Source organism: Alosa sapidissima, chromosome 16 (assembly GCF_018492685.1).
Source record: "Alosa sapidissima isolate fAloSap1 chromosome 16, fAloSap1.pri, whole genome shotgun sequence".
Taxonomy (NCBI): domain Eukaryota; kingdom Metazoa; phylum Chordata; class Actinopteri; order Clupeiformes; family Clupeidae; genus Alosa; species Alosa sapidissima.
The window spans coordinates 25,750,304-25,770,911 of record NC_055972.1 but is presented as its reverse complement, the minus strand read 5'-3'; the positions used below and the strand labels follow the sequence as shown (position 1 = coordinate 25,770,911).

Below are 20,608 nucleotides of genomic sequence, written 5' to 3'. Positions count from 1 at the left end.
GACACCTTGTTAGCAGGTAGGTTTACTCTTTCTGCCTATACCTGCAGAGCGGAATAATAATTCTAAGGGATGAACAGACGTTCAGACGTTTGTCTCTTCAGCCATCAATCTCGTGGCATTGTTTATTGCAGAACTGCGCACAACATGCATACAGCTCTCCGTGAGAGTCAAGGCCTGCATACTAACATTTTTATTAAGTAGTGGTGTCATCAGTCATACGTGACTCCATACATTTGGCGCAACAGCGCCTCCTCTTGGTCAATTACAGTTACATGCATTCATTCACTTATCCACTCTCAACACACCTTTTTTTGTTCAACACTTGCTAAGCTCCTGGACTCCACCATATGAGCTCACAATTAAAGCTTGCTTGCTGAAATGTTTTACAGGAATGCTTCATGAAGAAGTAGGCCTAGGCTACACATCTCTTCCTCTCCCACATGCATGCACACGCACGTACGCACACACACACACTTAATAAATGAAAAGAAGACATTTATCATTTGATTTTTTTCTTTATTAATACAAATCCAAGAGTATGGATGCATTAGTGTGTTTGACAATAAATAGCCTATGCATTCAATTGCATTTGACATATTCTGTTACGAAAGCAGAGCATGCAAAAGCTGCATGCTAAAATAGAGCAAAAGAGTTATAAGCAAACTCCTGTTCTTTTACACAATATTTTACAGTTCCCACAATCCAGTGCAACATTCTTCCACTCAAGCCTATACCCTTTCCTCCAATGTGGTTTGTCAACAAAAAATATCTCTTCATAGCCTTGGCCTAAAGGGAAGAAATCAAGTTTATACCTGATAAATCAATACAGTGTCAGTGTACAGCTGGAACAAAGTTTGATAAGTTACATAAATTAAACATTTTGAGTTGGAGCTTAGTTAGTAGTTGAACTAAACTTAGGCTACACAAAATGCAGGACTGCTGTATGTGTATCATTCATTATATTGTGTTTGATCAGATTGTTTGCACACTAGATGGCAGTAGTGCATCTTTGGTTTAAAATGGCAAGTGGGGGGTTAACCTGTAACTAAGACTCTAAGACCTTTATGTCTTCAGTTAACTCAAAGAAAATGCAGCGAAATGTTTGAAATTATGGTTGTATGCCATTTTTAAAAAGAGCATAAGCATAGCTGAAAAAAGGGGGTGGCAACTTTAGAAAAGTTGAGTGAGTAAAAAAAGTGTCTTCACAACTTTTTTTGAAGGATTCTAGAAATGTATATAAAATCCAATTATCCCAGCCCTGAATGTTATGAACGTTGAATACTTTTGAAAACCAAGTGAATGTGTATGAGGAACACAAGTACATCTCTGACAGAATGCATTTTGTATTTTAATAGGCTACTAAAATTCCATGTTTGCAGTGATCCTGTTAAATTTGGTCATAAAAACTGTAAAACATACAATTAATAAGTGGGGGACCCTTAATACATCTGGGCCCAGGGGCCCGAAAGTTCATAATCCGTCCATGAAGCCACGCCCTGTCAACCATTGTAAAATCAGTACATTTCATTTATTTTCATATGTATTAGTTGCTCAAGGCAAAATGACTAATTAATCTTTTGGATTTGGGTCATGGAAACTTAAATGAGGTCCAATCACTGTCCAATATATTTTTTTTTGGGCAGGGTCAACTGGGTGCAGATAACTAGCTAGGCCTTTGTGTGTCTAATATCTACTAGTGCAAGGAGTTTTACTATATCGTGATGGATTTACTAGCAGTGATTCATTGAACTGCTGGGGATGCCCTTTGGTGGACACTGAAAGTAGATTCTGATATGTCCATTTTCTAGGACACATCCAGTCCGGTGTACAAATTGTTCTGCAACAACCTAATTTTCGTGCTCTGCATATAAATATATTTACTATTTTTACCGTTTAAAAAAAAAAAACTCCTGTATGATTTGTGTTTAAACGAGGGACCTAGTTAGCCTATGTTTGCAACCGTAAACAGGATATTTTAATATGAAGCATTTGAAATGTTGACATTGTAGATCACATACGGAAAGTCAAAACATTGATACATACATTCAAATGTGAAAGATTTTTGGTTTGACAGAAGATTGTGTATAAAATAATCATAACTACCACCATATAACTTCATTTTGGCTGATTGTGCAAGTATAAAAAAAACAGTCCTGTTATATAAAACAGATATTTTTTGCTCATGTAAACTGTATAAGGGAAGAAGATGATGTTACACTTGTTTGTGGTACACATGCCTACCTCAGACACATTTATTTTAGTCTATATAGTAAAAATGTATTCGTATGTAGTTTATTTCAAATAAGTCATCAACTGAATGCAAAGCATGCTGCAGAAAGGTGCACAGGCATCAAAAAGATTGTTTGTTTGTCTTGATCGATAAGTGGCCTAAAATACATTTTGTCTGCAAAGTTTATGTAATACATATTTTACAAAAGTATTTTGTAAAGTTTTTATGAAGGAAAAAAAATTAAACGCAATGAGTAATTGTAAAGGGATTTCTTTCCATTGTTCACTTTGTTTGATCAGGTACTTACAGACAAACTAGTGCCCCATGTTTGGCCATGGCTTGACCCATATAGTGTCCAGACATATAATACAAATAAGTGCTGATTCCCCTGGTTGAAACAGAAAGGCAGGCTTTGGTCGATAAATATTAAAAAAAATAAAATAAAATAAAAAGCTGTGCAATAAAACACTGCAGCTAATAGACCCTTTCAACTGCAGAAACATACATGTGTGTTCCTAAGGCATTTCCAGTGTCACAAAAAAACAACACTGAGCTAACTGTTACTTGGTGACAAAAAAAAAGTTTTAAAGTCGACATTTTGTGGAGCATTACGCTAAAGTCATAGTCATTTTAATTTCAAAGAATCTGTGTTAATTTTGAACGTTTAAACCGGAAACTCTCTAGGAACAGATTGAAAGGGTCTATAGAAGACTGTTAATTCTTCCCACTTAAAAGTGCACAATGTAAGCAGCAAGTGCCAGAAGTGGCACTGATAAAAGAGTCTGTGCAACATTTACAGGTTAAAAAGGAGTATCCATATACATTCCTCTCGCCCTGCTGGTCTTTACTCACAAAGAGGCATTCGGGCTGTCTGTGTTGTCAACACTCTCGTCCCATGCCTTGAGCGACTGAGGAAGGACTGTGTGCTTGTTGCAGACGGGGATCTTGTTGAGCTGCAGAGTTTTAGAGTAGCGAGAGTGCCAGTCTCTTTCAAACACTGCACTCATCTGCTGCACCATGGTGATGTTTTGGTCCTCTGGATCCTTCCTCTCCTGGGAGATTACCAAACCGGCTCCGGCGTTGTACACAAACTCATTTCCCACCCAGCCAAAATTCCCTGATGAATAATCATATCAACTGATATCAGTGGGCCAACATAACAGTACATGTTGTTTGTTGTTATTTGTAATAGCATCAGTGTTTATAGTGTTTATACACATTACATTTATACAGCGTTTTTCATGACACTCAAAGCGCTTCACAGTGAAGGGTGAACTTCACTGATTACCACCAAAGGCTAAATTACTAAATAGTTTATGACTGATTCATTTATTAATTAAAAGGAAGTATTAATTTGAACTAATAATAACACTGATTGATTAATGGATTGATTGATTGACTATTTGTACTTACCTATGTATATAGCATTATCCGTGACCATATATCTGTTGTGGTTGATTCCCTCGATCATGCCGTCTAGCTCGCGGGGAATGAAGAACTTCTGCAGAATCAGCAACCCACAGAGAAGTGTACAAGACTTAATGAAAATAAAGTGCTAAGCTAAATTGTTAACGCTCTTAATATTGGGCCTTGTTCATTTTATGCATAAATAATACAAATGCATAATCCCTGTGGAGCTTTAAAGACTATGTAAATTCCAGGAGTATTTCAGGAGTGGTCCTGATCAGAGTTATTGGAATTATGAGACAGGAGGATGACATAAAGCAGGTGGTGGTGAATGGTTAAAGATGTTCACTCACCGCCTCCAGAGAGCAGTTGGCCATGTCCATGCACAGGCTCTTAAGAGACCACATGAAATTAAAAGTCAGGGGGTGCGTCTGCTCCCAGCAGCTCACGAGCAGACGCACTTTGATGTTCCTCAGTAGCACAGCTTCACGTAGCTTTCCGTCAATCGCCGACCAGTATCTAACACAACACACAAAATTACACAGTGCACAAAGCAGTAGACTTCAAGGACAGCAGAGATTGATTTATTAGTTTTTATTTCCTTTTTCCCCATGTACTATAATTAGTTTATATGGTGTTTGAGATATACACCATTTCTTACCTTGAAGTTTATGTTACCACATAAAGTATTTCATTATAGTTTGTGTTCAGGAAGGTTTAATTATTTCTATAGCTTGGAGGGGGAAATTATAACATCTGCTGCTCACCTGTTCAGCCCATTGCTGACGAGAGGCAGGTAGTCAGTGACAGAGATATATATGAACTTATTTGCATCCTCAATCACATTAAAGATGGCATCAATGTCCCGGACTCGGTCTTTGGGACATAAGACATCTGGAGAATTCTGAAGAAAACAACCAACAGTTTCACTCATTACTGACCAGTACAACATGCCTATTGCAGGCTTTAAATCATCTCTTGGCTAATCTGTGCGACAAGCACAATATCCTGATTTTGTTAGCCTCTGCTTAATTGTCCATGAAATAATCCATTACGTTCTAGTAAACTCATCTATTAATTTTCCACATCAGATCGTTTGGTCACACTTTACCTAATGTGTGAACTCTAGCAACTCATCACCCTGTAACCCCCATTATCCGAGATGAGCTCAATGGGTTCTCAGATGGAACCCTTGAATTACACCAGAACACAGAATCTAGGCCTGAGGGAGATCTAAATCAAATGACTCAAGGCCTGCCTGAGGCACAACAGGAGGCGTAAATCCACACACAGCAGCACCTCCAATGACTTCATTTCTTGTAACTTTTATCGGGAGCCATTATTTATTGCTCCAGAGTCTGGAGGATTTTTCTTTTCTCATTACAGCCTTGGTTTTATACATGGGCACAAAGTCCTTAACCTTGAACACAGGGAAATGTGACACTTTCCTTCATGTAGAGAGATGTGGTGGTTAATCAATAACAAACATCTGTGAGAAGAACACTCAATCACCAGGTCGGGGAGGACCAGTTTGTGATGAGAACGTTGATTGATTGCACCCTTACAAACTTCATGTATCTGTAACTCATAGCCCCTATTTCGGAGGGAGTTCATCGATTGCAGAAGGCCAAACACAGGCCTTCGATGTTGCAACGGCATCTTTGATTAATGAGTTTGATGTGTGACGGCTATCTTCCTCAACACGTTAATGAAAGATTAATTTATCATCTGGACGCAAAGTGTGTAGACAGCGGGCTGTTGGCCTTCCACAAGTGCAGTACTGTATGTAAATAGTGCAGCTGAGATGTATACTCACAGATGGATAGCCCTCTGCATTCACGTCATTCAGAACGAGTTTAAGGGGTCTTTTCTTGTTGTATAGTCCGTAGACCCTTTTGGACCAGATGGAGGGAATGAAGTCCTTGTACTGCAGCTGCCGATAGAGGCTAAACAGCCTGCGCAGATCCAGAGCCAGGCAACTGCACTCATAGAGAATGACGCCCAACTCCTTCAACTGTGGGCGAAACCAGACACAAGCAGTAGGAGTCTTGACGTACACAGCACCATCCAACCCATGTGCATGCAATGCTTGCAGCAGCTACAGCGATATAAATTATGGACTGGATGCATCACAGAACCCTTGTGAGAGGGCTGTTGTCCCTGTGAGCCGAGCTGGCCTTGGCCTGCCTGAGCACCTCTGCTCGCCCCCTTTCTCATTTCCATTACAAAAAGGACATTCTCATTGTCCCAGCATTCATCCGGCGCGCCACTGATAAGGCTCATCATCGTGCTCGCTGTGCTATGCTCTGCTGTAAGGGTTTGCAAGCACAAGCATTCACAGCAGAGCCCATTAAAACAAAGACACAGAAAATGGAGGGAACATAGTAAAAGGTACCGTGAATCACACAGATTCCAAAGGGAAGCTAATGCTGCCAAAGAAACTTAATCTCCAAGAGGCGAGAAAAAATACTCTGGGCAAGTTTTTCCAGTGGCTTCCAAAGATAACTGCTGTGATGTAATTGAATATTTCACATTAATGTACTCCATTACCGTAGACAGCGCTCTCCAGTCCATGCCGGCACTACCGATGTATATGTGCTTGTTGTCGACCACCCAGAAGGACGAGAGCATCTGACCATTTGTCAGGGTTGTCATATTTAGATAATGAATATCTGCACCTTTTAAAGACAAATCACATTGTTAGCACTCTGAAAGCATAAAAATGCCCCAATCCCATTTCCCATTCTAATACAAGGATACAATGAATTTATTTGTCACATACATAGAGATACTTTGTAAAACATGTAGTGAAATGGCATTTAGCGGCTCAACTTTCCTGTGCACAGGTATCACTAACTATTCATAAGTATAAAGAAGAAAGATTTGGAAGAATTTAATCAATAGATTGAGAGAGAAGGGGATAAAAAAGTGCAGTGTGTAAGTGCAGTGTTGCAAGTCCCTGTAATACATTATGCATAAAGGGTCAATTTCCCTTATGGGCCAGTTTCCAATACATGGATTATCAGCCCTAGCCCTTAACTAAAAGAAAACTTCAATTAATTACAGTTGTAATCACAATTATCTTAGGAATAGTTTCTGCACAAACATCACACCTATAGCATTACATTTATATAGGCTAATGTTCTTTGTTTACATTACTCTATACATTGCATTTCATACTGTACATTGCATCTCTACATTATATAGCATTTTTAAAGTTTGCACTCAAAATTGAAACACAGAGTTTTGACCTACCATGACGAGAAAGGATCTTAAGCTCTTTGGAGTCTGTCAAACCACTGACCACTTTCAGATTGACTTTTTGGGACTTGAGGTCCATCAATCTATGGAGTAATAACCGGCCCTATGGGAAAGAAACATGTCAGTTTAGCTGAATAACTGTAGTCAGCAATGTTCTTTAAATAAACAGAAGTAGGGTATTTTCTATGCCGGCAAGTTTTCTTTCTTATATTCGTTGTAACATTGTGCTGACATTTTTCACATTCTGAAGTTTTCTGGTGGAAAAGCTGAAAGAGCTGGGTGGGTCAAAAATCCTCTGTCAAGCTATCACTGTTTGGGAACCTTGGTTTTATACCATCTAATGTACATGCTGACACCAAGAAAGTCCAGAACAAATTGCCCAGGGCCAAATTTCCATGCAGCCACTCTGCCAGAGGGAAGTCATTAAAGGCTGACATATTTCCATTCCATCCGGAAAACAACATGCTTGCAATATCAACTCCGTGTTTGGCTCTTATCCCAGTCAGCACCTAGGCTGCTCAGTCAGTACCAGAGACTTTCTAATGAGGAGACACAGCATTCAAAAAAATCCTCCATAGAAATGCATGGGGTTAGTTTGTAACGGCAGTTGTCTACACATATCCCAGCCCTTCCGCGGCAAAACGCTGACGTGAATACATGATGTGTTGTGAAGACATTGTGCCAATTGTGTTGTGATCTCGCCGCTGAAGTAAGGTTGGTGTCGTGAAGCCTTGCGCTCGCGCATTTATGCCGAAATAGATGCCCGATAAGTGCCCAAAAAGCGTTGCAATATGGCCGCAGAGTGGAGGGACTTGCCTAAAAGGACTTTGGTGCTACACCCCGGTGCGTCTGACAGCATGGCAAATGCTCCGCATTTGTGGGAAAAGAAATGGATGTAGAAAACATCTGTTTTGAGTTACTGGGTATCAGTAATGATAGGCAAACACTGGAATTGATTGGTGAAAGGAAGGCTTTTCGGTATTGAGCTTTTGCCACATGAAGCATCAATTGCTTGGCTAATTGCCTGGCTCTTCATAGATGAGCTGTTAAGTCACGAATGACACTCAAAATTGTCAACAAAAGTATCAGCAAAAAAAAAGCTTTGTTTGCCATTATCATATCATATTATTATCATAGAAAGTTTACTATTTTGATAGATATCTTATAGTCTACTTTTTGTTAAGGACTCCCTTGAAAACAAGGTGATTCATCTCAAGGGGTTTATTCGGCGTATTGCCAGGTTCTAGGTAACTGTGCGTCACCTGCTTTGCTGTAGGGATGCTGGCCTCGTAGTCAGTGGAGTTCAGTGTCCAGTGAGGTGAAACGATCTCCACGTATCGCCGCGCAAGGTCCAACAGGCTGTGCAGTCCAGAGGTGAGCGAGGTGGTTCCATTGTGAGGCAGAGATACATTTTCTGGAATATTCTCCACAATAATCATTCTGCAGAGACACAGGAGACAGTCTGTCACCTCTTGTTCATTGGGAGACGATTTTCTGCTGTTTGAATCTTGCAGATTGTGTAAATCATGTAGGCTATGTTACAAGCTTATTTATATCACCATACAAATATTACATCTTTTTTTATTTCAAACTCTTTGCTGTTTATGTTCCACTCTGGTGGTCACTAAATTATGTAATTATAAATTATCAAAATGCAGAAAAGGGTAGATGTAGAAAATATTAACTAGTTTCTTTATAGAGTGTAAAAAAAAAACAAGTCTTCACTCTGCAATCTGACATAAAGATATAAAAATCATAGTAAGCACAGTCTTTTTGGTATTGCAGTACAATGCAATCTCCTTTAATCAAAGTTAAGAAAAGGCCACCTTGTATCTGATAATCTCTTCCTGTTTTCCTTCATGCCCCTATAACCACATTCATGTCCAAAGGGAGTGGCTGAGAATGACCAGGGTAAATTGGTTTTAGCAGGTTGAAGGGGAGAAGCGTTTAATTGGAATACCTACAGTAAACACACACAGTATGCTGCCGTCAAGCCTGACTTGGCCCTCTCTGGCTGGCTCGCCAAGTCATTGATTCAGAGCAATGTAGAATTAGGTATACATTTGTCATGCAAGTGGGAAAAAAAGGTTCAATATATGAGGAGGGAAAACACAATATATCATGTAGAACGGTAATGGAGGAGTCAAGCGAAGGCGAAGCGAATGCACCCATCACACTGTTCCCTAGCCTGGTTGCCTCGGTAAATGAATGGCCATAGCTGTGTAAAGAGTAAACTATGAGGCTGCCGAGAAGCCTGATTAAACAAAGAGCACAGTTTAGATTAAAGAGGAGTGAGTGTGGCCAGGGTGGGAAAATGCAGTTACATGTGGTCCTATAATGGATTAGCGTAGCTTCCTGGTGACTAGAGAGGACATATGGGCAAGATACATCCTCACCTTGCATGACACGGCATCACACAGAACAAAGAGTTCTGTGGCTGGCACATGGAATGGAAAGATAATATTTGGAGAGAATAAGTGCACTTGAATCTCTCGGGACTGATAGACAAAAGACAATGCATTAGCCACACAGAGAACACGTTAGCCACACAGCAACAGGGCATTCAAGAATCATATTCTGACCTACAGTACATTCTCACTGTACAACACAACTCATATTTTTTATAAGTATTATAGTCTGTTGAACTGTATTACTTCTAGACGGCAAAAAATGCTTATCTAGCAAAAGTGTTATTAATCTTAGTCAAAGTCAAACTCTTATTGAATTAAGTCAAAAGTATTGTATGGGAAAGTGCTAAGTTCTTTAGCTCTTTATACTGAAAACAAACTTGATTTTTTTTATCTTAATATAAGATTAATAACACTTGGTTAAATAAACAGTTTTTGCAGTGTACAGTGGAAACCTTAAGTTTGCAGGTTGGACAAAGTGATTTTTATTCATATTCTCCTGTCAGCACACACAAGGACATGGCTGTTTATGAAACATTGTTGAGAATAGCAAACAACAAAGGTTAAAAAAAATGGTTTCATAAAATATTATTTAGTGTGTAAAATCTAGCAGGACTGACAAAAAGGACCTATCAAGGTTGCTTCTGTCTATTCATGGGCAGGCACAGAGAAGGTCAAGAGATCTAGCCTAGTTGTTCACTATTTTTTTTTATTTCCTGTTCAAGATGCTAGAGCTACCAGAAAAGTTGAGCATGAGTAAAGTAATTTAAACCACACAATACCATTACCAGATGAGGTCTTGAACATACACATTCACTATTTTTATTCATACGTTCAGTATTTCAGTATTCAAGTCACTTCTGACTGTGACATTGACATCATATGAACATAAACTGTGGAATGCGATATTTAAAGACATCCGATATATAAACCATTTACTTTATCTATACGTCCATGTTCTATATATCTCATCTATCACATACCTTACTATCTGCAGCACACTGGTTGAGAAGTCATTTCTGCTCAGGAGGACATTTATTACAGACAACGATGGACATTTATTACATATAGACAACGGAACAATGAAAGTAAAATCCATTCATTTATGTGACAGACAGCATATCTCTTGAAACAGAGTGGCATTATCATCTCCTCCTTACCCTAAGTGACAGGGATGTTCATGACCACATCCATCTAGCAGCCCACCTCCCTTCTCAATCACTTTTGACCTTAGATATTCAATTTCACTCTGTCAGAACAAGTGAAGGTGGTTAAAAGCACCTAATGCATACTGTAGCAAGTGCCCTAGTGCCGTTTTGACTTACAAATAGGGAATCACATCAGGTCACGTCAGACATACAGTACTTGGGTAATAGTTTCATGCTGCACTTGTGAATTAAATAAAATATAAATTGAATATGACACACAATATAATGATTATCTGTGCCATATGTCTTATAAAGGAAAATTGCAAACAGTGAAAAGATATCAGACCAACCAAAAGATATCAGACCAACCCATATCCGTGTGAAGATTAAAAAAAAAAAATGTTTATTTAAAGCAGAAAAATGGTGGAGGAAATCTGATTCTAATGGCAAGCATTCATCCTGATATTTTGATGGAATCAAATTAAGCTTGACACAATTGAATTTTAGAATGAATCATGGCTCAGTCCAGTAGCTGACCTTTACGTCACAGCACAGATGAATGAATGAAAAGATACATATCCTACAGCAGCAGTGAACACTTTGAGTAGAGCTCACATTCATACCGCAAGCCTTCTGTGTTCATGTATGTAAACATGGCATCAAATCATTCATCTGTTTCCCAACTAAGAATGAATGATTGGCCTACTTTGCATCACTGAACTCAAGCATGAAATGTAATCTTTTCACATCAAAAAATTCTGACGGTGGTCGTGACTGGAAATAATTGTTCATGTTCACCTTCCTTACAATACAATCTTATCCTTTCATGATGAGTAATGTCCGTATACTAAACTTGTACGGTCTTCATGTAACAGCAGAAAAGGCCTCCTTTTTTCACAGGAAGAGCAATGAAGAGACTGTTCAGCATTCAGTTTTGAATTCCACCTTAAACAGCTCTCAATCGATATTCCACCCTCTCGACAGACATTTGAGACCAAACTGTTAGACCTACAAGAATTCACACACGGGATAAAGATAATGTCAGCTATTCTCTCTACTCTCAGCCACCTGTTTCCATTACCGGAATAAAGTAGTTTTCAGTTACCCCCCATATATTCATGAGATTCACCTTTTGTCTCAGAGCAACATCAAAACTCATGCAATGATTGTTGTGGGTACTTATTGGCAAATACTGATTGTTGTGGGTATGGCTAATGCACAAAGACAGACAATGTACAGCCTCCTGCATGCCTTTTCAGCTATGCTGTTGCTTAAAAAAAGTCTCTCCGTGACATGGATACAAACATCTCTAAGGCCATATAATAATGCTTTGAGAGATTGCCCTTTTTTCCCATTTCTGATTCATTCTGACATCTGACCAGGACAGAAATTCTGACCAAGCTGAACAATCATGTCATGCAGCCATCATCAACTGGCATTTTATTTCCAGTCCCTCCATTAAGGCTTATCCGACTGCGTTCCCAAGTGGACAATGGCATGCTCTCAGCGCAACAATCTTGGCTATCTTGACTGCTAATTGCATAATAATGACCACAGTCAATGACATATAAGTCTTGAAATAGATCAGGTTTAAGCTTTGGTCAGCCGTGCTGATAGAGTAGCCATACACTGACAGAAGTAGAGAGGGGGTATTGGTGGTGAGTGGTCAATCTAATCACAAAAGGCTCTGAAACACATGGTAGCCTGGAGCTGTGAAAGACCATGATGGGCTCCTCGACCACGCCAACACCAACTCAGCTTTCATCTGCCCTTGCTTTGTACCTGTAATTCTATCCTTACCACGCCCAAGAGATATTAAGCGCTTTCAGCTCTCCATACTAATTGTGGCAATGTGGAAGAAAAAGAATACCATGGGATGGTAGAAATGGGTTTGAAGATTTTGTTGCAAAATCATGTTGGAAAGATTAAATCAATTAAACATTTGTTGTTATTGTTTAGTAAAAATGTATATATATATATATATATATATATATATATATATATATATATATATATATATATATATATATATATATATATATATATATATATTTTTTTTTTTTTTTTTTTTATATATATATATATATATAATATATTTTTTTATTTATTTATTGAACAAAATCAAGCCAAGCATAAAGCATACAGCACAATTTAATCAGCCGTCTAGTCAGTGCCTGAGGTTGGGTCAGATATCATTTCACTAGATAAAAAACTGATTGGAATGTAGGGCTGCTCTTCAGAGAATGGCACTTTGAACATCATAAGAAGTCAAATTCAACACTGAACCATTTGAAATTAAAATGATGGAATGGGCTCTAGGCTGGCAGAGATGAATGAAGGTCCTGATTGGAAAGAGAATAATAAAGAAGGCTCAGGTCTGCTTGCTCCTCCAGGAAGATGTATCCCTAATTGGATCGGAGGTCTTGTGGAAATAATTGATTTTCTTTTAGTAGCTCTGGCTTCAGTCGTTCTCATCTGATCCTTCATCCAATGCCTTCAACTTTGTTTCTGGAGAAACTGTTTTTATCTATGTAGGGACACCACTAGAAATGGTTGCGTGCCCCACATAGTGACCCAGAGGATTTACAGAACCAGCTGAAGCACACACAGACACGCACACACACACACACACACACACACACACACTTGATTTACCCACAATATGTAAGGCTGTATCTGTATGCAAAACACAGCTGGAGTTGCCTGTCAGTGCATCTGTGCAAGTTTGTATTTCTTTTACACAATTAAGCAAAAGCTTCCTGATCATGTCCTGCCAGTATGGATGAACACATTTTGAATTATTCAAGCCTCGTTTTGGGGAATTATAAAGGCCTCTAACATTGCTGCAATAACATTTTGTCCTATATATTGCCAGTTCCTTTTCTAGGCATTCACTTCCTGGGAAAAAAAACAGAGCAGTTTGTCCCTTAAATTTGCAAAACTGTACTGTGCTTTTGTCTCTACTGTGTCTTTCAGGCAATCCACACTTAAGGGGGAGAAATGTTAGAATATTGTTCTCTCTACTTAAAGACAAAGTAGAAAACAAAGGTTTCAGTTTGCTGCCTTTCAGGGCATGGCATGGCATTAATTCTTGCTGTTTTGTGCTAAGCATGTGATCTATGCTCAACTGCAGGATGGAAACGAGTGCTGAGCTCTAATCATTTTGACAACACGCACTGACAACACGCCACAGCTCCAGCGATTGCCCTTTCTTCTCAGGAGGGGAGAGTTGGAGCTGCGAACGCACTGATAGGCTGCCAACGAGAAAGGGAAGTGGATATATTTAGTGAAGTGTGTGAGACATGGATCTCAAACGGGCCCTGGGTCTTCTCGAAAGAAATGGGGAATTAATTTCAACTTTACCACGCTGAATTACATTTTCGACACTTAATGGAAGGAAAGAAAGGGCAGCTTGCTCTTGGGGGCAGAGTTAACCCTTTAATGCACAAGCTAGGCTTACCCCTTCTAATGCGTAACATGGGTCAAAAATGACCCGCACTCATTTCCTATGGTAACTCATGCATAGTTGTCTTTTTATTTGCAATATTTTAACAAATATATGTATTTTATCCTTCAATATGTCAGCTATCTATTAAATAACTTGTTTGTGATCACTGCAAATCATATTTTTAAGTGTGCTTGCAAAGCAGCACACTTATTAAGATATAGTATATATCAATATGTGTGATTGTCACACATGACATCACTAATAACCAAAGTGAGATATGATGGATGAAATATGTGTATTTCACATATTTTAACTATAGTATGTGTTGTTATTTTGTTTAAAACAATTACAACCTAATACTTTTATCAAAGTAATTGTTTTAATATATCTTGTTTTTGCTTCTAATCAAAAGTGCACACAGGTGTCACATTTGACATATGTCTGTAAACTAGTAATAGAAAAAACTATATTTGTATATATGTATTTATGTATATATATAAATCAAAAAGATTTTTACTGAACAACTGCAAAATGAACTGCAATATTCAATGATACATACATTATTTCACTAGATATAGCAAAGGAATACGCAGCCTAGTATGAAAAACCATAGGAAATGAATGCGGGTCATTTTTGACCCGTGTCTGAAAACTGGACGAAGTAATGAAAACGTTCCAGTAACAGGAGACGTTCCAGGAGACGTTCCAGTAACAAGCCACAGCACATGGGTTGGCACTTATAACGATTGTGTGGATTACATTGTAATGATACCCAGGGACCAAATGGATCCATCAGAATTCTTTTGTAATCTTCAGCGCTGCCATGTAATGAGAGGGTATCAGACAGCGCTAGTGCAACAGAGGACACTGAATTCCGCAGGGCAAGACGACTAAGCCATAGTCAACTGCAGTGGCATTACGTGATTCTATATGGGACATGAATTCAGAAAAATGGCGATGGTAATGTAGTGAATAAGGCGCATGGTTTGCACAAGCATCTAAGTCAAGTGTGAACATCTTGAGTCAGTCTCAGTTACCAGGTTAACGTGGCACCAAAGCCAGTACTAGTTAGGATTCTCCCCCGACATAAGTTGGAGCAGTTGGAGCTTTCAGAGTTTCATTTTTTTTTTCTTAATTTCACATGCTGTTGTTAACCTGTTATAAAAAAGAACAACGTTGGGGGCGCTGTGGCGCAACTGGCTACAGCATCCATATATATTTGGGTCCAGGTGCCTGCGGGGACTTGGGTTGGAGTCCGGCCCGGGTCATTTCCCGATCCCACCCCGACTCACTTCCTGTCAGTCTCAGTTTAGGACTATTTATTAACATGCTCACTAGCGCCCCCATGTTTTGGAGTTGTGCTGTGCATGATGGAGTGTCAGGTGAGTTGCGTACCGGCAGGTTTTGCTACAGTTCTCCTCGGTGATACCGTCCTCATCTTCTCCCCACACGTCCACCGCTGAGAATATGAGGGCCACCAGCACCGCGAAGCAGCACACCAGTGCAAAGATCACTATGCATTTCTGCTGAGACTGCAAGAGCGACAGAAACAGAGAGAGAGAGCAAAAATATGTGTGTACGTGTGTGTGTGTGTGTGTGCGTGCATGTGTAAGAGAGATAGAGCGCAGCAATGTGTGTGTGTGTGTGTGTGTGAGTGAGAGAGAGAGAAAGAGAGAGAGAGAAAGAAAGAAAGAAAGAGAGAGAGAGAAAACCAAACATTGATTTCTTGTTATTTTTACACTCCAGGAATCACTCCAGGAGCACCCAATTTGCTCCTCCACCCCCCCAGTTTATATTGCACACACAGCAAACAATGCGTTTGTCCGTATCGTCAAGGGGATTCATCAGGAAAAGTGTGTCAGCTCTGTGAGGCGTAGCAAATGATAGGACACATGGACCATGAACACATGTTGGTCCATTCAGAAGGTGACCCGCAGGGAAGGGTAATTTTTATTTTTTATTTACTGGCTGTTATTTATGCCATGTGATCTGACATGTCATTGTTGGGCCGAACCCAAAGGGCATCCATATTGTGGTGCGATGACCCCTATTTGCACAAGCGGTGACAGTGAGGGATGAGCCTCGTGCAATTCAGTGTTGCCACGGAAGAGTGAGGGCTGGATGGCCTCCACAACCTGAAAAGGTTTCTCATCTGAGCCAATACAGTAGCTCTGCCTGTACACAACACGAGAGCGATGAAGCAGACATTCTGCTGCAAGGGTAAACATGAAGAAAATAAACAAAAACCAACAAACACTCACCTAGAAATTGGAGGGAAAAAAGGTGATGTCAAAGGTAGCTTTGGCAAAGGTTATAAATGAGGGTAAAGTGTCTTTACTAATGCTTTCAATGTGTTCATGTGACAAGACAAGGGTTTTTGATATGAAGTGAGGTCATTGGTAAAGTCAATGAAAAGGGTGTTATAAGTGATAAGAAATAATTTGCATCAAGTGGTCATGTAGACAACACAGAATGATCAATTAATAAAACATTAAAGACACCTTCCAAAAATGGTAACTGAATATAGTCTAAATATTGGATTTCAATAGCCTTGGTGACCTTGGTGTCATACATGCTCAATTAATCCAATTTCCTGTACCAACAAAAGCATAAACCCCTAATATGTTTATTCAGTTGCTGAAAGACAGCAAAACTAACCAAAAAATCAAGACTCTCAATTGACTAATTAGCATTCTCTCTCCCTCTCTCTCGCTCATGCACACACACACTTCAGCATTCTCTCTCTCTCACACACACACAAACACTTTAGTATTCTCTCTCTCTTGCACGCACACACACACACACATATCGTCAATACAGGATGTCATGTATGACCTCCCTGCCCGCCACATCAAAGCACACAGCATGTGTGAAGTATTTGTTTACAACTTCGAGTACATGGCAGTGGAGGGAGTCTGAGGCAAGGACCCAGAATCAATAGGACCTCATTACAAAAGCAATTCTCTTTGATTAAAAAAACATGTGCCTGCAAAGAACACCTCTGCAAGCCACGCTCATTAAAAATTATGTCCACCTCTGTGAAATTTGAACTTTATACTGGCGGGTCCAACGTCTGTAAGCTTTAGGGAACAGGTGCCACCTCTATAAACACAGACTAGTGCACAACTCCAATCAGACACCAATGCCTAGTTTCTGATGCTTCGGAGTAATTTGAAGCCATTGCTTATATGAAGGTGGAGTATACTTCTACAACTTTAGAGAATACTATTTCAAAGACAACTAGATGTACCGCATAGCGGTACAAAATATGACCGCCGCTCAGTCCTGTACATCCATTCCGCGAAAATAAATCACACTTCAATTTGTCTCCATATTTTACTCCATCCCCCACTCTTGAAACTTTTGTGTATGCTTGTTTGGCATGCCTAAGTGTGTGTGTGCGGCTGCACAGAAAGTAGCCTACTGGTGCTGAAAAGGTGAATAGATTGTAGAATAGCCAAAGAAGATGTAGCATTGTTATAAAACCTTTAAAATCTCTAAACAATCACAAGTAGGGCAGTTCATCACAGTTCATCCATTGCAACTGGATTGATGAAAGGTCACTTACACCTAGGCTACATTGTATTTGGGAAAAGCAAAACGTATCAGCATAATGTTACTTATTTATTTTTTATGTATTTATAAACAAAAACATCTCTGTCAGTTCCATGCCGTTTTCAACAGCTATCAAAAACAAAGGTCATTTTTGGATGGATGGATTTTTTGTGAATGTTTCTTCTTCTACATAAGATTTTAGTCATCTTTAGTTCATGTAATACTTTATTGTCAATGCACAAATTAAGTAACAGTAGTCTGAAACGTTATTGTTAATGCACAAATTAAGTAACAGTAGTCTGAAACGAAATGCTGTTTTACATCTAACCAGTGGTGCAAATATCTGACATGTCCAAATGGGCCTTGATGAAATGCGTCGCTAGACTGTTCATACACATTTTAACGGGCCAAAGTTGAAGAGCTTTTGTCCGTTATTGTTCGTGCAAATATAGGCTGATTCATGTTCCCTTGCATTGTGTAACTGAGGTCCATGCTAGTCTGGCTTTCATCAGACCAAGCTCAATCTTTTAAGAAATCAAAAAATAAATAGCGGGCAGATCAGGCTGGGTTCACCCAGCCTAGTCCATTGGCACCCGATATTGTTTAATTTTCAGATTGAGATATACACGCTCTGGCTATTCTAAATGCAAAAATGCATTAGGGAGTTATGACAAAACTGTAACTAACAAACTAGATCCTAATAGAAAGCTGTTAGCTTCCCTAAGCTACAGGTAGGATTATAATGTAGGCCTATTTACAACATAAATTGTCAATAGGCTATGCTGGCGACACAAATAAAATCTCCTTTGGAAACCAATGGCTTACGACTTACAGTATCAAGCGGACTTAAACTGCCATATCGTGGCGAAAAGTTGTAATAACATTCACGCAGCTCCATGAGTCAAGGAAAGCGCGAATGAAGTAGCCACTTCTAAATGGGACCCACTACACAGTAGCTTAAGGTGTGTTGCTAAAAGCAGCCATAATGAAATGAAGGTGTCATTGTTTGGATACTTCACACACACGTGCTTTTTAATTTCACAGACTACAACTACCAAGATGGAATCAAAGCACATCGATTCCCCTCTCACACCCTGCACGCACTTAAAACAAAATAAACAGGCGTCTCAGTCTCATGCATGTATAGGCAAAACTGTATCAGACCGGTGTAACGTTGGTAAATCTTCCATTGCACAGAATGATTTTGTAGCACGTGCAATAAATGACAGTCGAAAGATACAAACAGTGCTGCTATCAATTTGCTTGGTATAACCGCATTTATAGTTTTCTACAAATGCAATCAATCAAATGGGTCTCCATCACTCAACCAATGCTAACGGTAACATTACCTAGGTCCTTATTGATATTACAAGATTAACGTATCGTAACACCCCCAATTATCACCACTTTTGTTCAGAAATTCTAAAACAACGATGTTTTTTAACACTTCAAAATAACATTTACTAAATGAACCTTACATTTTTCAGTAGCCATAGTTGTGTAGATTTGAACAAAATCTGGTTTGGTTCTTAACGGGAGCATTTACTGCCTGAAATATCCGATTTTGTTTACCACGCTCGGAGTTATAGTGCTGGCCTGATGGGTCGCCTATTTACACCGTTTCAACGGCACATGGACGGTTAGACCGAGAATTCTCGTCGTGAAATTAAAATTCCACTGGAGCTCCAAGCGGTTGTGTACACGCAGCCTTACAACACTGTTTACAGCTCCTCGAGTCACGGTAAAATGTCATTTTTGGTACATAGCTAATTTAGATACACCTATGTTGTGCGTGGTTGCGTTTCTATAGGAGTCCGCTGTCTTGGTTTGTATAGAAATGGATATTAAGTGACACATACACGCAAGACGGTGGAAATACGGGACCGGTGGAAATAGGGGGAGTTACGATACCTGCAGTAAAAACCAAGCATGTCCGATAAACATCCTCAGATTTATTTCGGCTTCAAGAAGAAATGGGAATTACACTTCATGTGAACATCGTCCTGTCCTTATTAGATGTTCGCTGCGGTAAATTACAGTCCTTGTAGGAAGTGTCCATTGTTTTTCCCCAACCCACTTTTAACTTCCAACAAAATTACGTCTCACTGCAACGATGCGCCATCTAGTGGACAAACGACTACTTATCGCCAATACTGAAAATGCAGCCATGATGATGATGATGAATATTTATTTTGGCTTTCTTTTGATCCTACTGAATTTGTAATTATGTATCGGCCGTTCTAATACCGATAGTATGTGGGTGCCTGTGTGTGTGCATGTTTATATGTGTGCACCGCCATTTACAGGCCAATGAGTGTACAGTCACTAAATGTACACATAACCTAATTTTGTTAGACCCCCCCATGGATGAAATTCTACGAAACTTGGCATACCCCCAGACCCCCAGAGAATGCCAGGTCAATCATACACATAAAATTTGGTGCAGTTCTGAACATCTTAACTGAAGATAGGGGCGATTAAAGCAGAATAATATTGCATTTTCATTTTTTACCGGGGGGTGCAAATCACAAATGAGTGATTATGAGCCAGGTTGATGTGGGCCCTTGAGACCAACATACCATAAAAGAGAACTGTGTCTGCCCTACCCTCCTTTCGGGGGGTCCAGTCCAGTGGGGGGGCTGCAGATCAAAACGAAAAATGACGGTTCCATGCTATCCATGTGGGGGTACATGCCCACCAAGTTTTGTGTACCCCGGTCTTTCAGTGTCCCGGGAATCCTTGTTGGTGTACGTCACTAAATGTACACATAAGTTATTTTATTGTAGGGCCCCCATTGACCGAAAGTACACAAAACTTGGCATGCATTCGGAGGGTGTCATAATGATCCTACACTTTTAATTTCGTGCAGTTTTGACCTTGTCAGCCAGAGATATTGTGATGAAAACACCTAATTTTTTGCTTTTTAATTTTTAACTAGGTGGCGCTATACATGAAATAAGTGGTAATGGGATGGGTTGACATGCCCCCAACCAACATACAAAAAAAAGGTGGACCTCCTAGGCCCTACGGTTCTCGAGATATTCACAGAAAACTGTCTCCGGCCACCTACAGGCCAGTTGGTGTATAGTAACATAAATTAATTTATTGTGTGGCCCCCCATGAACGGAATTCCACAAAACTTGGCATGCATA

At 39.6% G+C, this 20,608-nt stretch overlaps 1 protein-coding gene across 2 annotated transcripts in view; it reads right to left on the bottom strand.

Moving 5' to 3' along the window:
- Nucleotides 1-512: 512 nt before the first annotated feature.
- LOC121685316 (inactive phospholipase D5-like) overlaps nucleotides 513-20,608 on the bottom strand; it is a 45,617-nt gene continuing 25,521 nt past the window's right edge. The window contains exons 2-11 of one of the 2 annotated variants that reach the window (XM_042065772.1): nucleotides 15,297-15,433; nucleotides 8,161-8,338; nucleotides 6,893-7,001; nucleotides 6,188-6,315; nucleotides 5,454-5,651; nucleotides 4,405-4,541; nucleotides 3,991-4,156; nucleotides 3,644-3,731; nucleotides 3,083-3,347; nucleotides 513-2,618 (exon numbers count right to left, since the gene is read on the bottom strand). In XM_042065772.1, the coding sequence (XP_041921706.1) occupies nucleotides 2,534-2,618; nucleotides 3,083-3,347; nucleotides 3,644-3,731; nucleotides 3,991-4,156; nucleotides 4,405-4,541; nucleotides 5,454-5,651; nucleotides 6,188-6,315; nucleotides 6,893-7,001; nucleotides 8,161-8,338; nucleotides 15,297-15,433 (1,491 nt within the window). In that variant the 3' untranslated portion in view covers nucleotides 513-2,533. Of the gene's footprint in view, nucleotides 3,348-3,643; nucleotides 3,732-3,990; nucleotides 4,157-4,404; nucleotides 4,542-5,453; nucleotides 5,652-6,187; nucleotides 6,316-6,892; nucleotides 7,002-8,160; nucleotides 8,339-15,296; nucleotides 15,434-20,608 lie in introns of both variants that reach the window. The other variant, XM_042065771.1, reaches the window with a different exon arrangement.